Consider the following 15,415-nt stretch of genomic DNA (forward strand, 5'->3'; position numbering starts at 1 on the left):
AGGTTTGTTGCACATATATGGTTTCCAGGTAGCTTAAATTCTACAAAAATAAAATTCCTGTTTTATTCATTGCTGCTGTAACCCACAGGATAATGAATTCCAGCTTAAAGATGACAATTTACAAGTGGTAAAGGGCACTATCCAGGCGCTTCAGGTACAAAAAATGGGCATTTACATAGTGGTGACAATCAAGCCTGGACTTGTTCTCATGTGGGACCAGAAGACCAGTCTTTTCATTACAATCAGTCCACAGTTCCAGGTAAAAGAAATAACTTCTGCACATCTGGATTGACAGTTACTTCTTTTTACTGTTGAAGTATAATTGCTTAAGAAAGTTAATATTAAGAATTTCACAATAACAGAAATTTAGTAGTCAGTACAAATAGAAATACAATTACACAATTATTGATACTCATACGTATTAATAATTGTGATATCACTGTAATTAAAAAAAAGCATTAAAACGAGGGCTTTAATTTGTACCACTGCTTCCTTTCCTCTTAGGGTCAGGTCTGTGGTCTGTGTGGAAACTATGATGGTAACAGTAAGAATGACTTCACCACACGCTCCCAGGAAATAGTAGCAGATGTTCTACAATTTGGTAACAGCTGGAAAGTTTCATCTAGTTGCCCCAGTGCAGAGCTAATCAGTGATCCCTGTGCCTCAAATCGCTACCGGGCAGCCTGGTCTCAAAAACAGTGCAGTATCATCACAAGTGTCACCTTCCAGAGCTGTCATTCAAAGGTCAGTATGTTTGGTGGTAGCAAATATACAGAAATGGATACACACACACAAAAATGCACAAAAGAATATGCACTTTAATTTCCCCTATGAGCTCTTTGTTCTTTTATCTTAATGTCTGGCATTTAGGAATGTTTACCTAATAGACACGATATGTGATATCCATCCGCCCATGCATTCTCTTCCACTTATCTATTCAAGGTCGTGGGGGGCCTGGAACCTACCCCACCTATCACCAGTTAACCTAATCCCACTAATTACATGTCTTTAGACTGTGGGAATAATCCAGAGTAGTGGGCGATAACTTAAACCTGCGTATGTCTACATAAAGGTAGTGTTGGAGCACATTGTGGCACCACACCCTCAGGATTTGGGCAGAAAGTTGTGTGTTGCTATAAAAATGGTGAGAAAAGGTGTAAATCTTTCCTACAAAGAAATTAAGATGCCAAGTGTCCTTCATCTTCAAAAGGCAATCAGAAACAGGGGAAAAGTCTACTAGAACCAAAACCTCAACAGAGTCAGAAGACAAGTTTCTGAGCTAGAAGCAGAGCTTAATTGTGGTCATAGTAAGCAAGCCTCAACTTCAACTGACAGGTCAAGTTCAGAGATGGGCAGTAACGCGTTACTGTAATCTGATTACTTTTTTCAAGTAACGAGTAAAGTAAGGGATTACTATTGCAAAAACGGTAATTAGATTACCGTTACTTTCCCGTAGGAACGCTGCGTTACTGCGTTACTAAAACCGTGATTTTTTGCGAGAATGTCTCACGACAGTGACGTAAGCGAGTGCGACGTTGGTGACAACAGCTGTGTGCAGATCAACAGTGCATCACATATCGAGAGTGGGAGAGAGTATGAGCGTGCAGCGTTTAAAGCGTGGAAGTACTGACCTTACTTTGAGTTTGATTCCATAAAAAGTGACAAAAACATTAGTGTCCGCTGTGCGTGGGAAGAAAACTTCTTTTTACAGCGAAAAAAACCCCTAAACTTCCAAACAAGCACCGAGTAGCTACGACGTAATGGGAAACTCACAGAGAAACTCGCGGATTCTTCCACTGACCGCGGCACACCTGCACCAGGGTAAACCTCCGCCTGCCCCACTCCTGCTTTACAGGTGAAAATAGAGCAACAGGACCGCTGAGTCTTTGACTTTATTTATTTTCTGCTGTGTTTTACTTGCATCTATTTGAAAGACTGAGTGTAAACACAAAAATATTTTATTTTATGAGCTGGAATGTGCAGAAAATAGGTTTAAATGTTAAACTAATTTCTTCCAGTCAGAGAATGTTGCAGATAATTAAATTTTTGCTTCATGCATAAAGTTAAAAGATTAAAACTAATAAAACAAGTTTTAAAAAGAGACTTTTCCATTTGATTACATTTTGTATGATGGATTATGCAGAAAAAGTAGAATTGGGCTGAAAGATCTATCGCTCTATCACCTACTCAGGTTGTAAATCGTGTTTTTAAAAAGTAACTAAGTAACTAAGTAATTAATTACTTTTGAAAATAAGTAATCAGTAAAGTAACAGGATTACTTTTTTGGGGAAGTAATCAGTAATTAGTTACTGATTACTTTTTTCAAGTAATTGACCAACACTGGTCAAGTTGCAGCAACAGAACCAATGCTAAGATTTCAGAATAAGAAAAAGAGGTTTAAAGAGGTTTACCTGAGCTGTGAAACATTGTCAATGGACTAATGAAAACTGGAAGAAGGTGTTATGGAGTAATGAATCAAAATCCGAAGTCTATGATCTTTGTACAGTATTGAGGAGGCAAAAGGACAGTTCCTCAATCTGTACCCCTGAATACATTGTGGTTAAAAATGGATTGCATGATTCTTTTTTAACTTGAATTGTTTATTTGTTCTATGCTTACAGAGTAAAAGGAATAATTGAACTGTCTGAATTTCAATAAAAAAACTGGAAGTGGGGTTCTGTGAAACTGACTGGTAGTGTATTACTGTATGTGTTCTAGGTTGACCCTGGTCCATATTTTGATTCCTGTGTGAGAGACTCCTGTGCTTGTGACACTGGTGGGGACTGCGAATGTCTCTGTACTGCGGTGGCTGCATATGCTAAAGCCTGTAATGAAGCTGGGACCTGCATTGCATGGAGGACTCCAAAGTTTTGTCGTAAGTCTGATTAATGTAATTCAATTCAATTCAATTCAACTTTATTTATATAGCGCCAAATCACAACAACAGTCGCCTCAAGGCGCTTTATATTGTACAGTAGATCGTACAATAATAGATACAGAGAAAAACCCAACAATCTTATGACCCCCTATGAGCAAGCACTTTGGTGACAGTGGGAAGGAAAAACATCATCAATGCTCTACAAGTCTAATAAGCAATGGTTTTGTTTCTTGCAGCTATTTTCTGTGACTACTATAATTCACCTGGTGAATGTGAGTGGCACTATAAGCCTTGTGGAGCTAATTGCATGAAAACATGTAGGAATCCATCTGGAAACTGCTCGTCACTCATCACCAACCTGGAAGGTACATTAGGCACAGTATTGATATGCCACTTTGTGGACTCTTTATTTTTGTTTTAAATGTGGAGCTTAAGTCAACAGAACAACAGACCGTATCCCTGCCTATGACACAGTGGTTCACAAGCTTTTTACATCATTCCCCACATGGCAGGAAGGAATATTTTCACATCCCATCTAAACAAAACAATGACAGAAAAGCCTACCTGCAACTGTATTTAGATAATGAACTCATTCACAATGAATCCTTCAGTAATTTTTGTTTTAAACAAGCAACTTTCATTTCAAACAACTATTTGTAACTTTTGTCACGAGACAGCTTCCTTAGTCTACACCACTTCTTCAAAAAAGCAACAAGTTAAACAGAATGTGAACATTGCCAAACATGGAAAAATACAGTCCAGTTTTAGTCTTATAAAAAAGAAATCCAGAGACTTGTGAACAGAGATGAAAAATATATAATTTAGTGAGGGTTCAATACTATTCACTCTTAGTGGCTGTAGTAAGCCTGTTTTTGACTGCAGAGCTGTGGCAGGGCGTGGTCTGCGGCATGGCTGCGGGGGAGGCGGATGTATATGAGCAGCAATCACACCTTGCTGGTGTTCCGGCTTAAAACAGAATGAACTAAGTCCTTTTGTGGTTGTGGTTGTGGTTGTTGTTGTTGTTGTTGTTGTGTGTAGGCTGTAGCTGAAAAGCTGCAGCCACGTGCGTAAGTCAACAGCTGCAATAAAGAAGTGTACTGAAAAGTGTGAACATGTCTGTCCCGCATCGTTTACCCAGGATTGGAGCATGATAGGTGAAGGAGAGGCAAATTGTGAAATGTTTACAAAAAAGCTTTGCATGTATTGTACTTGTAAATTTACTCAAGTTAACCACTATTTTAAAATATCGTAGGCTGCTATCCACAGTGTCCCCCGAACCAACCCTACTTTGATGAAGACACTATGAAGTGCGTTTCCGGGGACCAGTGTGGATGCTATGATGACCAAGGCAACCATTACAACATTGGTGAAAAGGTTCCATCAGAGAACTGCTACACCTGGTATGTCTCACACAAGATTCATCATTCCATCCATTTTAGCACACAGTACATAATGATGCACGTAGAATTCAACATGTGGTCTTTTGATGTAAGTATATAAAATATAATACACGGTGCCATTAAAAAGTATTTGCCCACTTTCCGATTCCTCTTACTGGAGTCTTTCACATAACTTTAGGGACAAACTGTTTGTGTGAAACAAAAATCCTCTATACTCCCGGGAAGGTTCACTGCTGGTTCAAGTTTTCATTGTGTATGGATAAGGGCTGTCATAGTGGCTTTGTAACCCTTTTTAGAATTGTATATGATAAAGTTGTTTCTCAGGTAATTCTTCAGATTTTGGCCTGATGAATCACTTTTTAAGATCATTTAACCTGCTGCACTTTGACATGGGCAAAGGACTAGGTAAATGTAAATATTTTATTACTCTATTATTTCAATGATCTGAAAAAAAGGAAGTAGAAAGAAGGCAAAAACTTTCTCATGGCACTGTATGTGAAATATACAGTTATTGAGAAGTAAATGTGATGTTTAACATGCCACAGTGAGTGTATAACCAGACACAAATGAAATAACCACAACGTTGTTTTCTTTCAAGCTTATGTACAATGTCGGGGATACAATGTAACTACAGTGTTAACTGTAAGTATACTATAAGCTTGTAAAGCTATGCTATAAATCTATTGCTTGGCAAATTGAAAAAAACATTTATTTTCAAATTTAATTTATTATATATAATATAATAAATGTATATGAATTAATTTGTATTTACAAAAAGACAAAATGTTTTACTTGTAGATTGTACATGCATCATTAATGGAAAAATGTACAACTATGGGGACAATATCTACAACACAACTGATGGCCTAGGAAACTGCATCACAGCTGAGTGTGCAGAGAATGGAATTGTAACAAGGAGCATATACCCCTGCTTTATTACCACAACAGCTGGGCCAACAACAACTCCATTTACGTTTAGTACAATACTAAACACCACTTCAGGTATTAAACTGATGATTTCTCAAAGATATAGATAGAGTATTGAGAAATATTGAGAAAATTGAATTGTATTATGGAAGTATATGCATGTTTTAATGTCATGTCATTGTATTTTGTCACAGTTATTAGTACTACATCTCCATTAAATACTACATTTGAATTTGAAACCACATCGGCAAAACTGACCAAACCAGAAATAACAGAAATTACATCTGGGCCTTTCACTACCACTGAAGGAACAACTACAACACCTGAAGAGACAACAGCATTTGAATCCACAACAGCCACAGTTATGACAACAAAAACGCCAAAAATAGTCACATCGGGACCAACAACATCCTCTACCACAGCTTTTGTTGAAACCATGACCACAACTCCATATGTTGAAACAACAGGTCAAGGATCCACCATAGTTACATCAAAACCATCTGTGAGTACTGAAATTACATCTGGGCCTTTCACTACCACTAAAGGAACAGCTACAACACCCACAGAGACAACAGCATTTGAATCCACAACAGCCACAGTTATGACAACAAAAACACCAAAAATAGTTACATCGGGACCAACAACATCCTCTACCACATCTGCATCAACCTCAGTTGTTGTAACTGGATCATCATTTTCCTCAACTGTAATTACAAATCCTTCTGTTTTAAACACAACTATTTCACCTTCAACATCTAGAGGTTCAACTTCTATTGCTCCCATAACAGAGACACTTCCAGGCAGCACGACTGTTTACGCAACAAGTGTAAACCCCAGTGTGACCAAAAACACATCGGGACCAACAACATCCTCTACCACAACTGTTGTTGAAACCACGACCACAACTCCACATGTTGAAACAACAGGTCAAGGATCCACCATAGTTACATCAAAACCATCTGTGAGTACTGAAATTACATCTGGGCCTTTCACTACCACTGAAGGAACAGCTACAACACCCACAGAGACAACAGCATTTGAATCCACAACAGCCACAGTTATGACAACAAAAACACCAAAAATAGTTACATCGGGACCAACAACATCCTCTACCACAGCTGTTGTTGAAACCAAAACCACAACTCCACATGTTGAAACAACAGGTCAAGGATCCACCACGGTTACATCAAAACCATCTGTGAGTACTGAAATTACATCTGGGCCTTTCACTACCACTAAAGGAACAGCTACAACACCTGCAGAGACAACAGCATTTGAATCCACAACAGCCACAGTTATGACAACAAAAACACCAAAAATAGTTACATCGGGACCAACAACATCCTCTACCACAGCTGTTGTTGAAACCACGACCACAAGTCCACATGTTGAAACAACAGGTCAAGGATCCACCATAGTTACATCAAAACCATCTGTGAGTACTGAAATTACATCTGGGCCTTTCACTACCACTGAAGGAACAGCTACAACACCTGCAGAGACAACAGCATTTGAATCCACAACAGCCACAGTTATGACAACAAAAACACCAAAAATAGTTACATCGGGACCAACAACATCCTCTACCACAGCTGTTGTTGAAACCACGACCACAAGTCCACATGTTGAAACAACAGGTCAAGGATCCACCATAGTTACATCAAAACCATCTGTGAGTACTGAAATTACATCTGGGCCTTTCACTACCACTGAAGGAACAGCTACAACACCCACAGAGACAACAGCATTTGAATCCACAACAGCCACAGTTATGACAACAAAAACACCAAAAATAGTTACATCGGGACCAACAACATCCTCTACCAAAGCTGTTGTTGAAACCACGACCACAACTCCACATGTTGAAACAACAGGTCAAGGATCCACCATAGTTACATCAAAACCATCTGTGAGTACTGAAATTACATCTGGGCCTTTCACTACCACTGAAGGAACAGCTACAACACCTGCAGAGACAACAGCATTTGAATCCACAACAGCCACAGTTATGACAACAAAAACACCAAAAATAGTTACATCGGGACCAACAACATCCTCTACCACAGCTGTTGTTGAAACCAAAACCACAACTCCACATGTTGAAACAACAGGTCAAGGATCCACCATAGTTACATCAAAACCATCTGTGAGTACTGAAATTACATCTGGGCCTTTCACTACCACTGAAGGAACAGCTACAACACCCACAGAGACAACAGCATTTGAATCCACAACAGCCACAGTTATGACAACAAAAACACCAAAAATAGTTACATCGGGACCAACAACATCCTCTACCACAGCTGTTGTTGAAACCACGACCACAAGTCCACATGTTGAAACAACAGGTCAAGGATCCACCACGGTTACATCAAAACCATCTGTGAGTACTGAAATTACATCTGGGCCTTTCACTACCACTAAAGGAACAACTACAACACCTGCAGAGACAACAGCATTTGAATCCACAACAGCCACAGTTATGACAACAAAAACACCAAAAATAGTTACATCGGGACCAACAACATCCTCTACCACAGCTGTTGTTGAAACCACGACCACAAGTCCACATGTTGAAACAACAGGTCAAGGATCCACCACGGTTACATCAAAACCATCTGTGAGTACTGAAATTACATCTGGGCCTTTCACTACCACTAAAGGAACAACTACAACACCTGCAGAGACAACAGCATTTGAATCCACAACAGCCACAGTTATGACAACAAAAACACCAAAAATAGTTACATCGGGACCAACAACATCCTCTACCACAGCTGTTGTTGAAACCAAAACCACAACTCCACATGTTGAAACAACAGGTCAAGGATCCACAACTGTTACATCAAAACCATCTGTGAGTACTGAAATTACATCTGGGCCTTTCACTACCACTGAAGGAACAGCTACAACACCTGCAGAGACAACAGCATTTGAATCCACAACAGCCACAGTTATGACAACAAAAACACCAAAAATAGTTACATCGGGACCAACAACATCCTCTACCACAACTGTTGTTGAAACCACGACCACAACTCCACATGTTGAAACAACAGGTCAAGGATCCACCATAGTTACATCAAAACCATCTGTGAGTACTGAAATTACATCTGGGCCTTTCACTACCACTAAAGGAACAGCTACAACACCTGCAGAGACAACAGCATTTGAATCCACAACAGCCACAGTTATGACAACAAAAACACCAAAAATAGTTACATCGGGACCAACAACATCCTCTACCACAGCTGTTGTTGAAACCACGACCACAAGTCCACATGTTGAAACAACAGGTCAAGGATCCACCACGGTTACATCAAAACCATCTGTGAGTACTGAAATTACATCTGGGCCTTTCACTACCACTAAAGGAACAGCTACAACACCCACAGAGACAACAGCATTTGAATCCACAACAGCCACAGTTATGACAACAAAAACACCAAAAATAGTTACATCGGGACCAACAACATCCTCTACCACAGCTGTTGTTGAAACCACGACCACAACTCCACATGTTGAAACAACAGGTCAAGGATCCACCATAGTTACATCAAAACCATCTGTGAGTACTGAAATTACATCTGGGCCTTTCACTACCACTGAAGGAACAGCTACAACACCTGCAGAGACAACAGCATTTGAATCCACAACAGCCACAGTTATGACAACAAAAACACCAAAAATAGTTACATCGGGACCAACAACATCCTCTACCACAGCTGTTGTTGAAACCACGACCACAAGTCCACATGTTGAAACAACAGGTCAAGGATCCACCATAGTTACATCAAAACCATCTGTGAGTACTGAAATTACATCTGGGCCTTTCACTACCACTGAAGGAACAACTACAACACCTGCAGAGACAACAGCATTTGAATCCACAACAGCCACAGTTATGACAACAAAAACGCCAAAAATAGTTACATCGGGACCAACAACATCCTCTACCACAGCTGTTGTTGAAACCAAAACCACAACTCCACATGTTGAAACAACAGGTCAAGGATCCACAACGGTTACATCAAAACCATCTGTGAGTACTGAAATTACATCTGGGCCTTTCACTACCACTAAAGGAACAGCTACAACACCCACAGAGACAACAGCATTTGAATCCACAACAGCCACAGTTATGACAACAAAAACACCAAAAATAGTTACATCGGGACCAACAACATCCTCTACCACAACTGTTGTTGAAACCACGACCACAAGTCCACATGTTGAAACAACAGGTCAAGGATCCACCATAGTTACATCAAAACCATCTGTGAGTACTGAAATTACATCTGGGCCTTTCACTACCACTGAAGGAACAGCTACAACACCTGCAGAGACAACAGCATTTGAATCCACAACAGCCACAGTTATGACAACAAAAACACCAAAAATAGTTACATCGGGACCAACAACATCCTCTACCACAGCTGTTGTTGAAACCACGACCACAACTCCATATGTTGAAACAACAGGTCAAGGATCCACCACGGTTACATCAAAACCATCTGTGAGTACTGAAATTACATCTGGGCCTTTCACTACCACTGAAGGAACAACTACAACACCTGCAGAGACAACAGCATTTGAATCCACAACAGCCACAGTTATGACAACAAAAACACCAAAAATAGTTACATCGGGACCAACAACATCCTCTACCACAGCTGTTGTTGAAACCACGACCACAACTCCACATGTTGAAACAACAGGTCAAGGATCCACAACTGTTACATCAAAACCATCTGTGAGTACTGAAATTACATCTGGGCCTTTCACTACCACTAAAGGAACAGCTACAACACCTGCAGAGACAACAGCATTTGAATCCACAACAGCCACAGTTATGACAACAAAAACACCAAAAATAGTTACATCGGGACCAACAACATCCTCTACCACAACTGTTGTTGAAACCAAAACCACAACTCCACATGTTGAAACAACAGGTCAAGGATCCACCATAGTTACATCAAAACCATCTGTGAGTACTGAAATTACATCTGGGCCTTTCACTACCACTAAAGGAACAACTACAACACCTGCAGAGACAACAGCATTTGAATCCACAACAGCCACAGTTATGACAACAAAAACACCAAAAATAGTTACATCGGGACCAACAACATCCTCTACCACAGCTGTTGTTGAAACCACGACCACAAGTCCCCATGTTGAAACAACAGGTCAAGGATCCACCACGGTTACATCAAAACCATCTGTGAGTACTGAAATTACATCTGGGCCTTTCACTACCACTGAAGGAACAACTACAACACCTGCAGAGACAACAGCATTTGAATCCACAACAGCCACAGTTATGACAACAAAAACACCAAAAATAGTTACATCGGGACCAACAACATCCTCTACCACAGCTGTTGTTGAAACCACGACCACAACTCCACATGTTGAAACAACAGGTCAAGGATCCACAACTGTTACATCAAAACCATCTGTGAGTACTGAAATTACATCTGGGCCTTTCACTACCACTGAAGGAACAGCTACAACACCTGCAGAGACAACAGCATTTGAATCCACAACAGCCACAGTTATGACAACAAAAACACCAAAAATAGTTACATCGGGACCAACAACATCCTCTACCACAACTGTTGTTGAAACCACGACCACAACTCCACATGTTGAAACAACAGGTCAAGGATCCACCACGGTTACATCAAAACCATCTGTGAGTACTGAAATTACATCTGGGCCTTTCACTACCACTGAAGGAACAGCTACAACACCTGCAGAGACAACAGCATTTGAATCCACAACAGCCACAGTTATGACAACAAAAACACCAAAAATAGTCACATCGGGACCAACAACATCCTCTACCACAACTGTTGTTGAAACCACGACCACAAGTCCACATGTTGAAACAACAGGTCAAGGATCCACAACTGTTACATCAAAACCATCTGTGAGTACTGAAATTACATCTGGGCCTTTCACTACCACTAAAGGAACAACTACAACACCTGCAGAGACAACAGCATTTGAATCCACAACAGCCACAGTTATGACAACAAAAACACCAAAAATAGTTACATCGGGACCAACAACATCCTCTACCACAGCTGTTGTTGAAACCACGACCACAAGTCCCCATGTTGAAACAACAGGTCAAGGATCCACCACGGTTACATCAAAACCATCTGTGAGTACTGAAATTACATCTGGGCCTTTCACTACCACTGAAGGAACAACTACAACACCTGCAGAGACAACAGCATTTGAATCCACAACAGCCACAGTTATGACAACAAAAACACCAAAAATAGTTACATCGGGACCAACAACATCCTCTACCACAGCTGTTGTTGAAACCACGACCACAACTCCACATGTTGAAACAACAGGTCAAGGATCCACAACTGTTACATCAAAACCATCTGTGAGTACTGAAATTACATCTGGGCCTTTCACTACCACTGAAGGAACAGCTACAACACCTGCAGAGACAACAGCATTTGAATCCACAACAGCCACAGTTATGACAACAAAAACACCAAAAATAGTTACATCGGGACCAACAACATCCTCTACCACAGCTGTTGTTGAAACCACGACCACAACTCCACATGTTGAAACAACAGGTCAAGGATCCACAACTGTTACATCAAAACCATCTGTGAGTACTGAAATTACATCTGGGCCTTTCACTACCACTGAAGGAACAGCTACAACACCTGCAGAGACAACAGCATTTGAATCCACAACAGCCACAGTTATGACAACAAAAACACCAAAAATAGTTACATCGGGACCAACAACATCCTCTACCACAACTGTTGTTGAAACCACGACCACAACTCCACATGTTGAAACAACAGGTCAAGGATCCACAACTGTTACATCAAAACCATCTGTGAGTACTGAAATTACATCTGGGCCTTTCACTACCACTGAAGGAACAGCTACAACACCTGCAGAGACAACAGCATTTGAATCCACAACAGCCACAGTTATGACAACAAAAACACCAAAAATAGTTACATCGGGACCAACAACATCCTCTACCACAGCTGTTGTTGAAACCACGACCACAAGTCCACATGTTGAAACAACAGGTCAAGGATCCACCATAGTTACATCAAAACCATCTGTGAGTACTGAAATTACATCTGGGCCTTTCACTACCACTGAAGGAACAGCTACAACACCTGCAGAGACAACAGCATTTGAATCCACAACAGCCACAGTTATGACAACAAAAACACCAAAAATAGTCACATCGGGACCAACAACATCCTCTACCACAGCTGTTGTTGAAACCAAAACCACAACTCCACATGTTGAAACAACAGGTCAAGGATCCACCATAGTTACATCAAAACCATCTGTGAGTACTGAAATTACATCTGGGCCTTTCACTACCACTGAAGGAACAGCTACAACACCTGCAGAGACAACAGCATTTGAATCCACAACAGCCACAGTTATGACAACAAAAACACCAAAAATAGTCACATCGGGACCAACAACATCCTCTACCACAACTGTTGTTGAAACCACGACCACAAGTCCATATGTTGAAACAACAGGTCAAGGATCCACCATAGTTACATCAAAACCATCTGTGAGTACTGAAATTACATCTGGGCCTTTCACTACCACTAAAGGAACAGCTACAACACCCACAGAGACAACAGCATTTGAATCCACAACAGCCACAGTTATGACAACAAAAACACCAAAAATAGTTACATCGGGACCAACAACATCCTCTACCACAACTGTTGTTGAAACCACGACCACAAGTCCACATGTTGAAACAACAGGTCAAGGATCCACCATAGTTACATCAAAACCATCTGTGAGTACTGAAATTACATCTGGGCCTTTCACTACCACTGAAGGAACAGCTACAACACCTGCAGAGACAACAGCATTTGAATCCACAACAGCCACAGTTATGACAACAAAAACACCAAAAATAGTTACATCGGGACCAACAACATCCTCTACCACAGCTGTTGTTGAAACCACGACCACAACTCCATATGTTGAAACAACAGGTCAAGGATCCACCACGGTTACATCAAAACCATCTGTGAGTACTGAAATTACATCTGGGCCTTTCACTACCACTGAAGGAACAACTACAACACCTGCAGAGACAACAGCATTTGAATCCACAACAGCCACAGTTATGACAACAAAAACACCAAAAATAGTTACATCGGGACCAACAACATCCTCTACCACAGCTGTTGTTGAAACCACGACCACAACTCCACATGTTGAAACAACAGGTCAAGGATCCACAACTGTTACATCAAAACCATCTGTGAGTACTGAAATTACATCTGGGCCTTTCACTACCACTAAAGGAACAGCTACAACACCTGCAGAGACAACAGCATTTGAATCCACAACAGCCACAGTTATGACAACAAAAACACCAAAAATAGTTACATCGGGACCAACAACATCCTCTACCACAACTGTTGTTGAAACCAAAACCACAACTCCACATGTTGAAACAACAGGTCAAGGATCCACCATAGTTACATCAAAACCATCTGTGAGTACTGAAATTACATCTGGGCCTTTCACTACCACTAAAGGAACAACTACAACACCTGCAGAGACAACAGCATTTGAATCCACAACAGCCACAGTTATGACAACAAAAACACCAAAAATAGTTACATCGGGACCAACAACATCCTCTACCACAGCTGTTGTTGAAACCACGACCACAAGTCCCCATGTTGAAACAACAGGTCAAGGATCCACCACGGTTACATCAAAACCATCTGTGAGTACTGAAATTACATCTGGGCCTTTCACTACCACTGAAGGAACAACTACAACACCTGCAGAGACAACAGCATTTGAATCCACAACAGCCACAGTTATGACAACAAAAACACCAAAAATAGTTACATCGGGACCAACAACATCCTCTACCACAGCTGTTGTTGAAACCACGACCACAACTCCACATGTTGAAACAACAGGTCAAGGATCCACAACTGTTACATCAAAACCATCTGTGAGTACTGAAATTACATCTGGGCCTTTCACTACCACTGAAGGAACAGCTACAACACCTGCAGAGACAACAGCATTTGAATCCACAACAGCCACAGTTATGACAACAAAAACACCAAAAATAGTTACATCGGGACCAACAACATCCTCTACCACAACTGTTGTTGAAACCACGACCACAACTCCACATGTTGAAACAACAGGTCAAGGATCCACCACGGTTACATCAAAACCATCTGTGAGTACTGAAATTACATCTGGGCCTTTCACTACCACTGAAGGAACAGCTACAACACCTGCAGAGACAACAGCATTTGAATCCACAACAGCCACAGTTATGACAACAAAAACACCAAAAATAGTCACATCGGGACCAACAACATCCTCTACCACAACTGTTGTTGAAACCACGACCACAAGTCCACATGTTGAAACAACAGGTCAAGGATCCACAACTGTTACATCAAAACCATCTGTGAGTACTGAAATTACATCTGGGCCTTTCACTACCACTAAAGGAACAACTACAACACCTGCAGAGACAACAGCATTTGAATCCACAACAGCCACAGTTATGACAACAAAAACACCAAAAATAGTTACATCGGGACCAACAACATCCTCTACCACAGCTGTTGTTGAAACCACGACCACAAGTCCCCATGTTGAAACAACAGGTCAAGGATCCACCACGGTTACATCAAAACCATCTGTGAGTACTGAAATTACATCTGGGCCTTTCACTACCACTGAAGGAACAACTACAACACCTGCAGAGACAACAGCATTTGAATCCACAACAGCCACAGTTATGACAACAAAAACACCAAAAATAGTTACATCGGGACCAACAACATCCTCTACCACAGCTGTTGTTGAAACCACGACCACAACTCCACATGTTGAAACAACAGGTCAAGGATCCACAACTGTTACATCAAAACCATCTGTGAGTACTGAAATTACATCTGGGCCTTTCACTACCACTGAAGGAACAGCTACAACACCTGCAGAGACAACAGCATTTGAATCCACAACAGCCACAGTTATGACAACAAAAACACCAAAAATAGTTACATCGGGACCAACAACATCCTCTACCACAGCTGTTGTTGAAACCACGACCACAACTCCACATGTTGAAACAACAGGTCAAGGATCCACAACTGTTACATCAAAACCATCTGTGAGT

General features: G+C 40.9%; 1 protein-coding gene across 1 annotated transcript in view; it reads left to right on the top strand.

Annotated features, from left to right (window-relative positions):
- Positions 1–15,415, top strand: part of LOC146679253 (uncharacterized) — a 59,533-nt gene that overhangs the window by 17,631 nt on the left and 26,487 nt on the right. Inside the window, exons 23-35 of the mRNA XM_085406967.1 lie at positions 89–259; positions 505–744; positions 2,719–2,875; positions 3,115–3,243; positions 4,131–4,278; positions 4,877–4,920; positions 5,077–5,280; positions 5,400–5,659; positions 6,524–7,525; positions 7,632–7,660; positions 7,771–7,897; positions 8,183–9,724; positions 9,924–9,958. Coding sequence (XP_085263093.1) covers positions 89–259; positions 505–744; positions 2,719–2,875; positions 3,115–3,243; positions 4,131–4,278; positions 4,877–4,920; positions 5,077–5,280; positions 5,400–5,659; positions 6,524–7,525; positions 7,632–7,660; positions 7,771–7,897; positions 8,183–9,724; positions 9,924–9,958 — 4,088 coding nt within the window. The remainder of the gene's footprint in view (positions 1–88; positions 260–504; positions 745–2,718; positions 2,876–3,114; positions 3,244–4,130; positions 4,279–4,876; positions 4,921–5,076; positions 5,281–5,399; positions 5,660–6,523; positions 7,526–7,631; positions 7,661–7,770; positions 7,898–8,182; positions 9,725–9,923; positions 9,959–15,415) is intronic.

The sequence above is a fragment of the Rhamphochromis longiceps genome, linkage group LG1 (assembly GCF_057381845.1).
Source record: "Rhamphochromis longiceps isolate RC_006_pf linkage group LG1, R_longiceps_female_GT1.1, whole genome shotgun sequence".
NCBI classification, from domain to species: Eukaryota; Metazoa; Chordata; class Actinopteri; order Cichliformes; family Cichlidae; genus Rhamphochromis; species Rhamphochromis longiceps.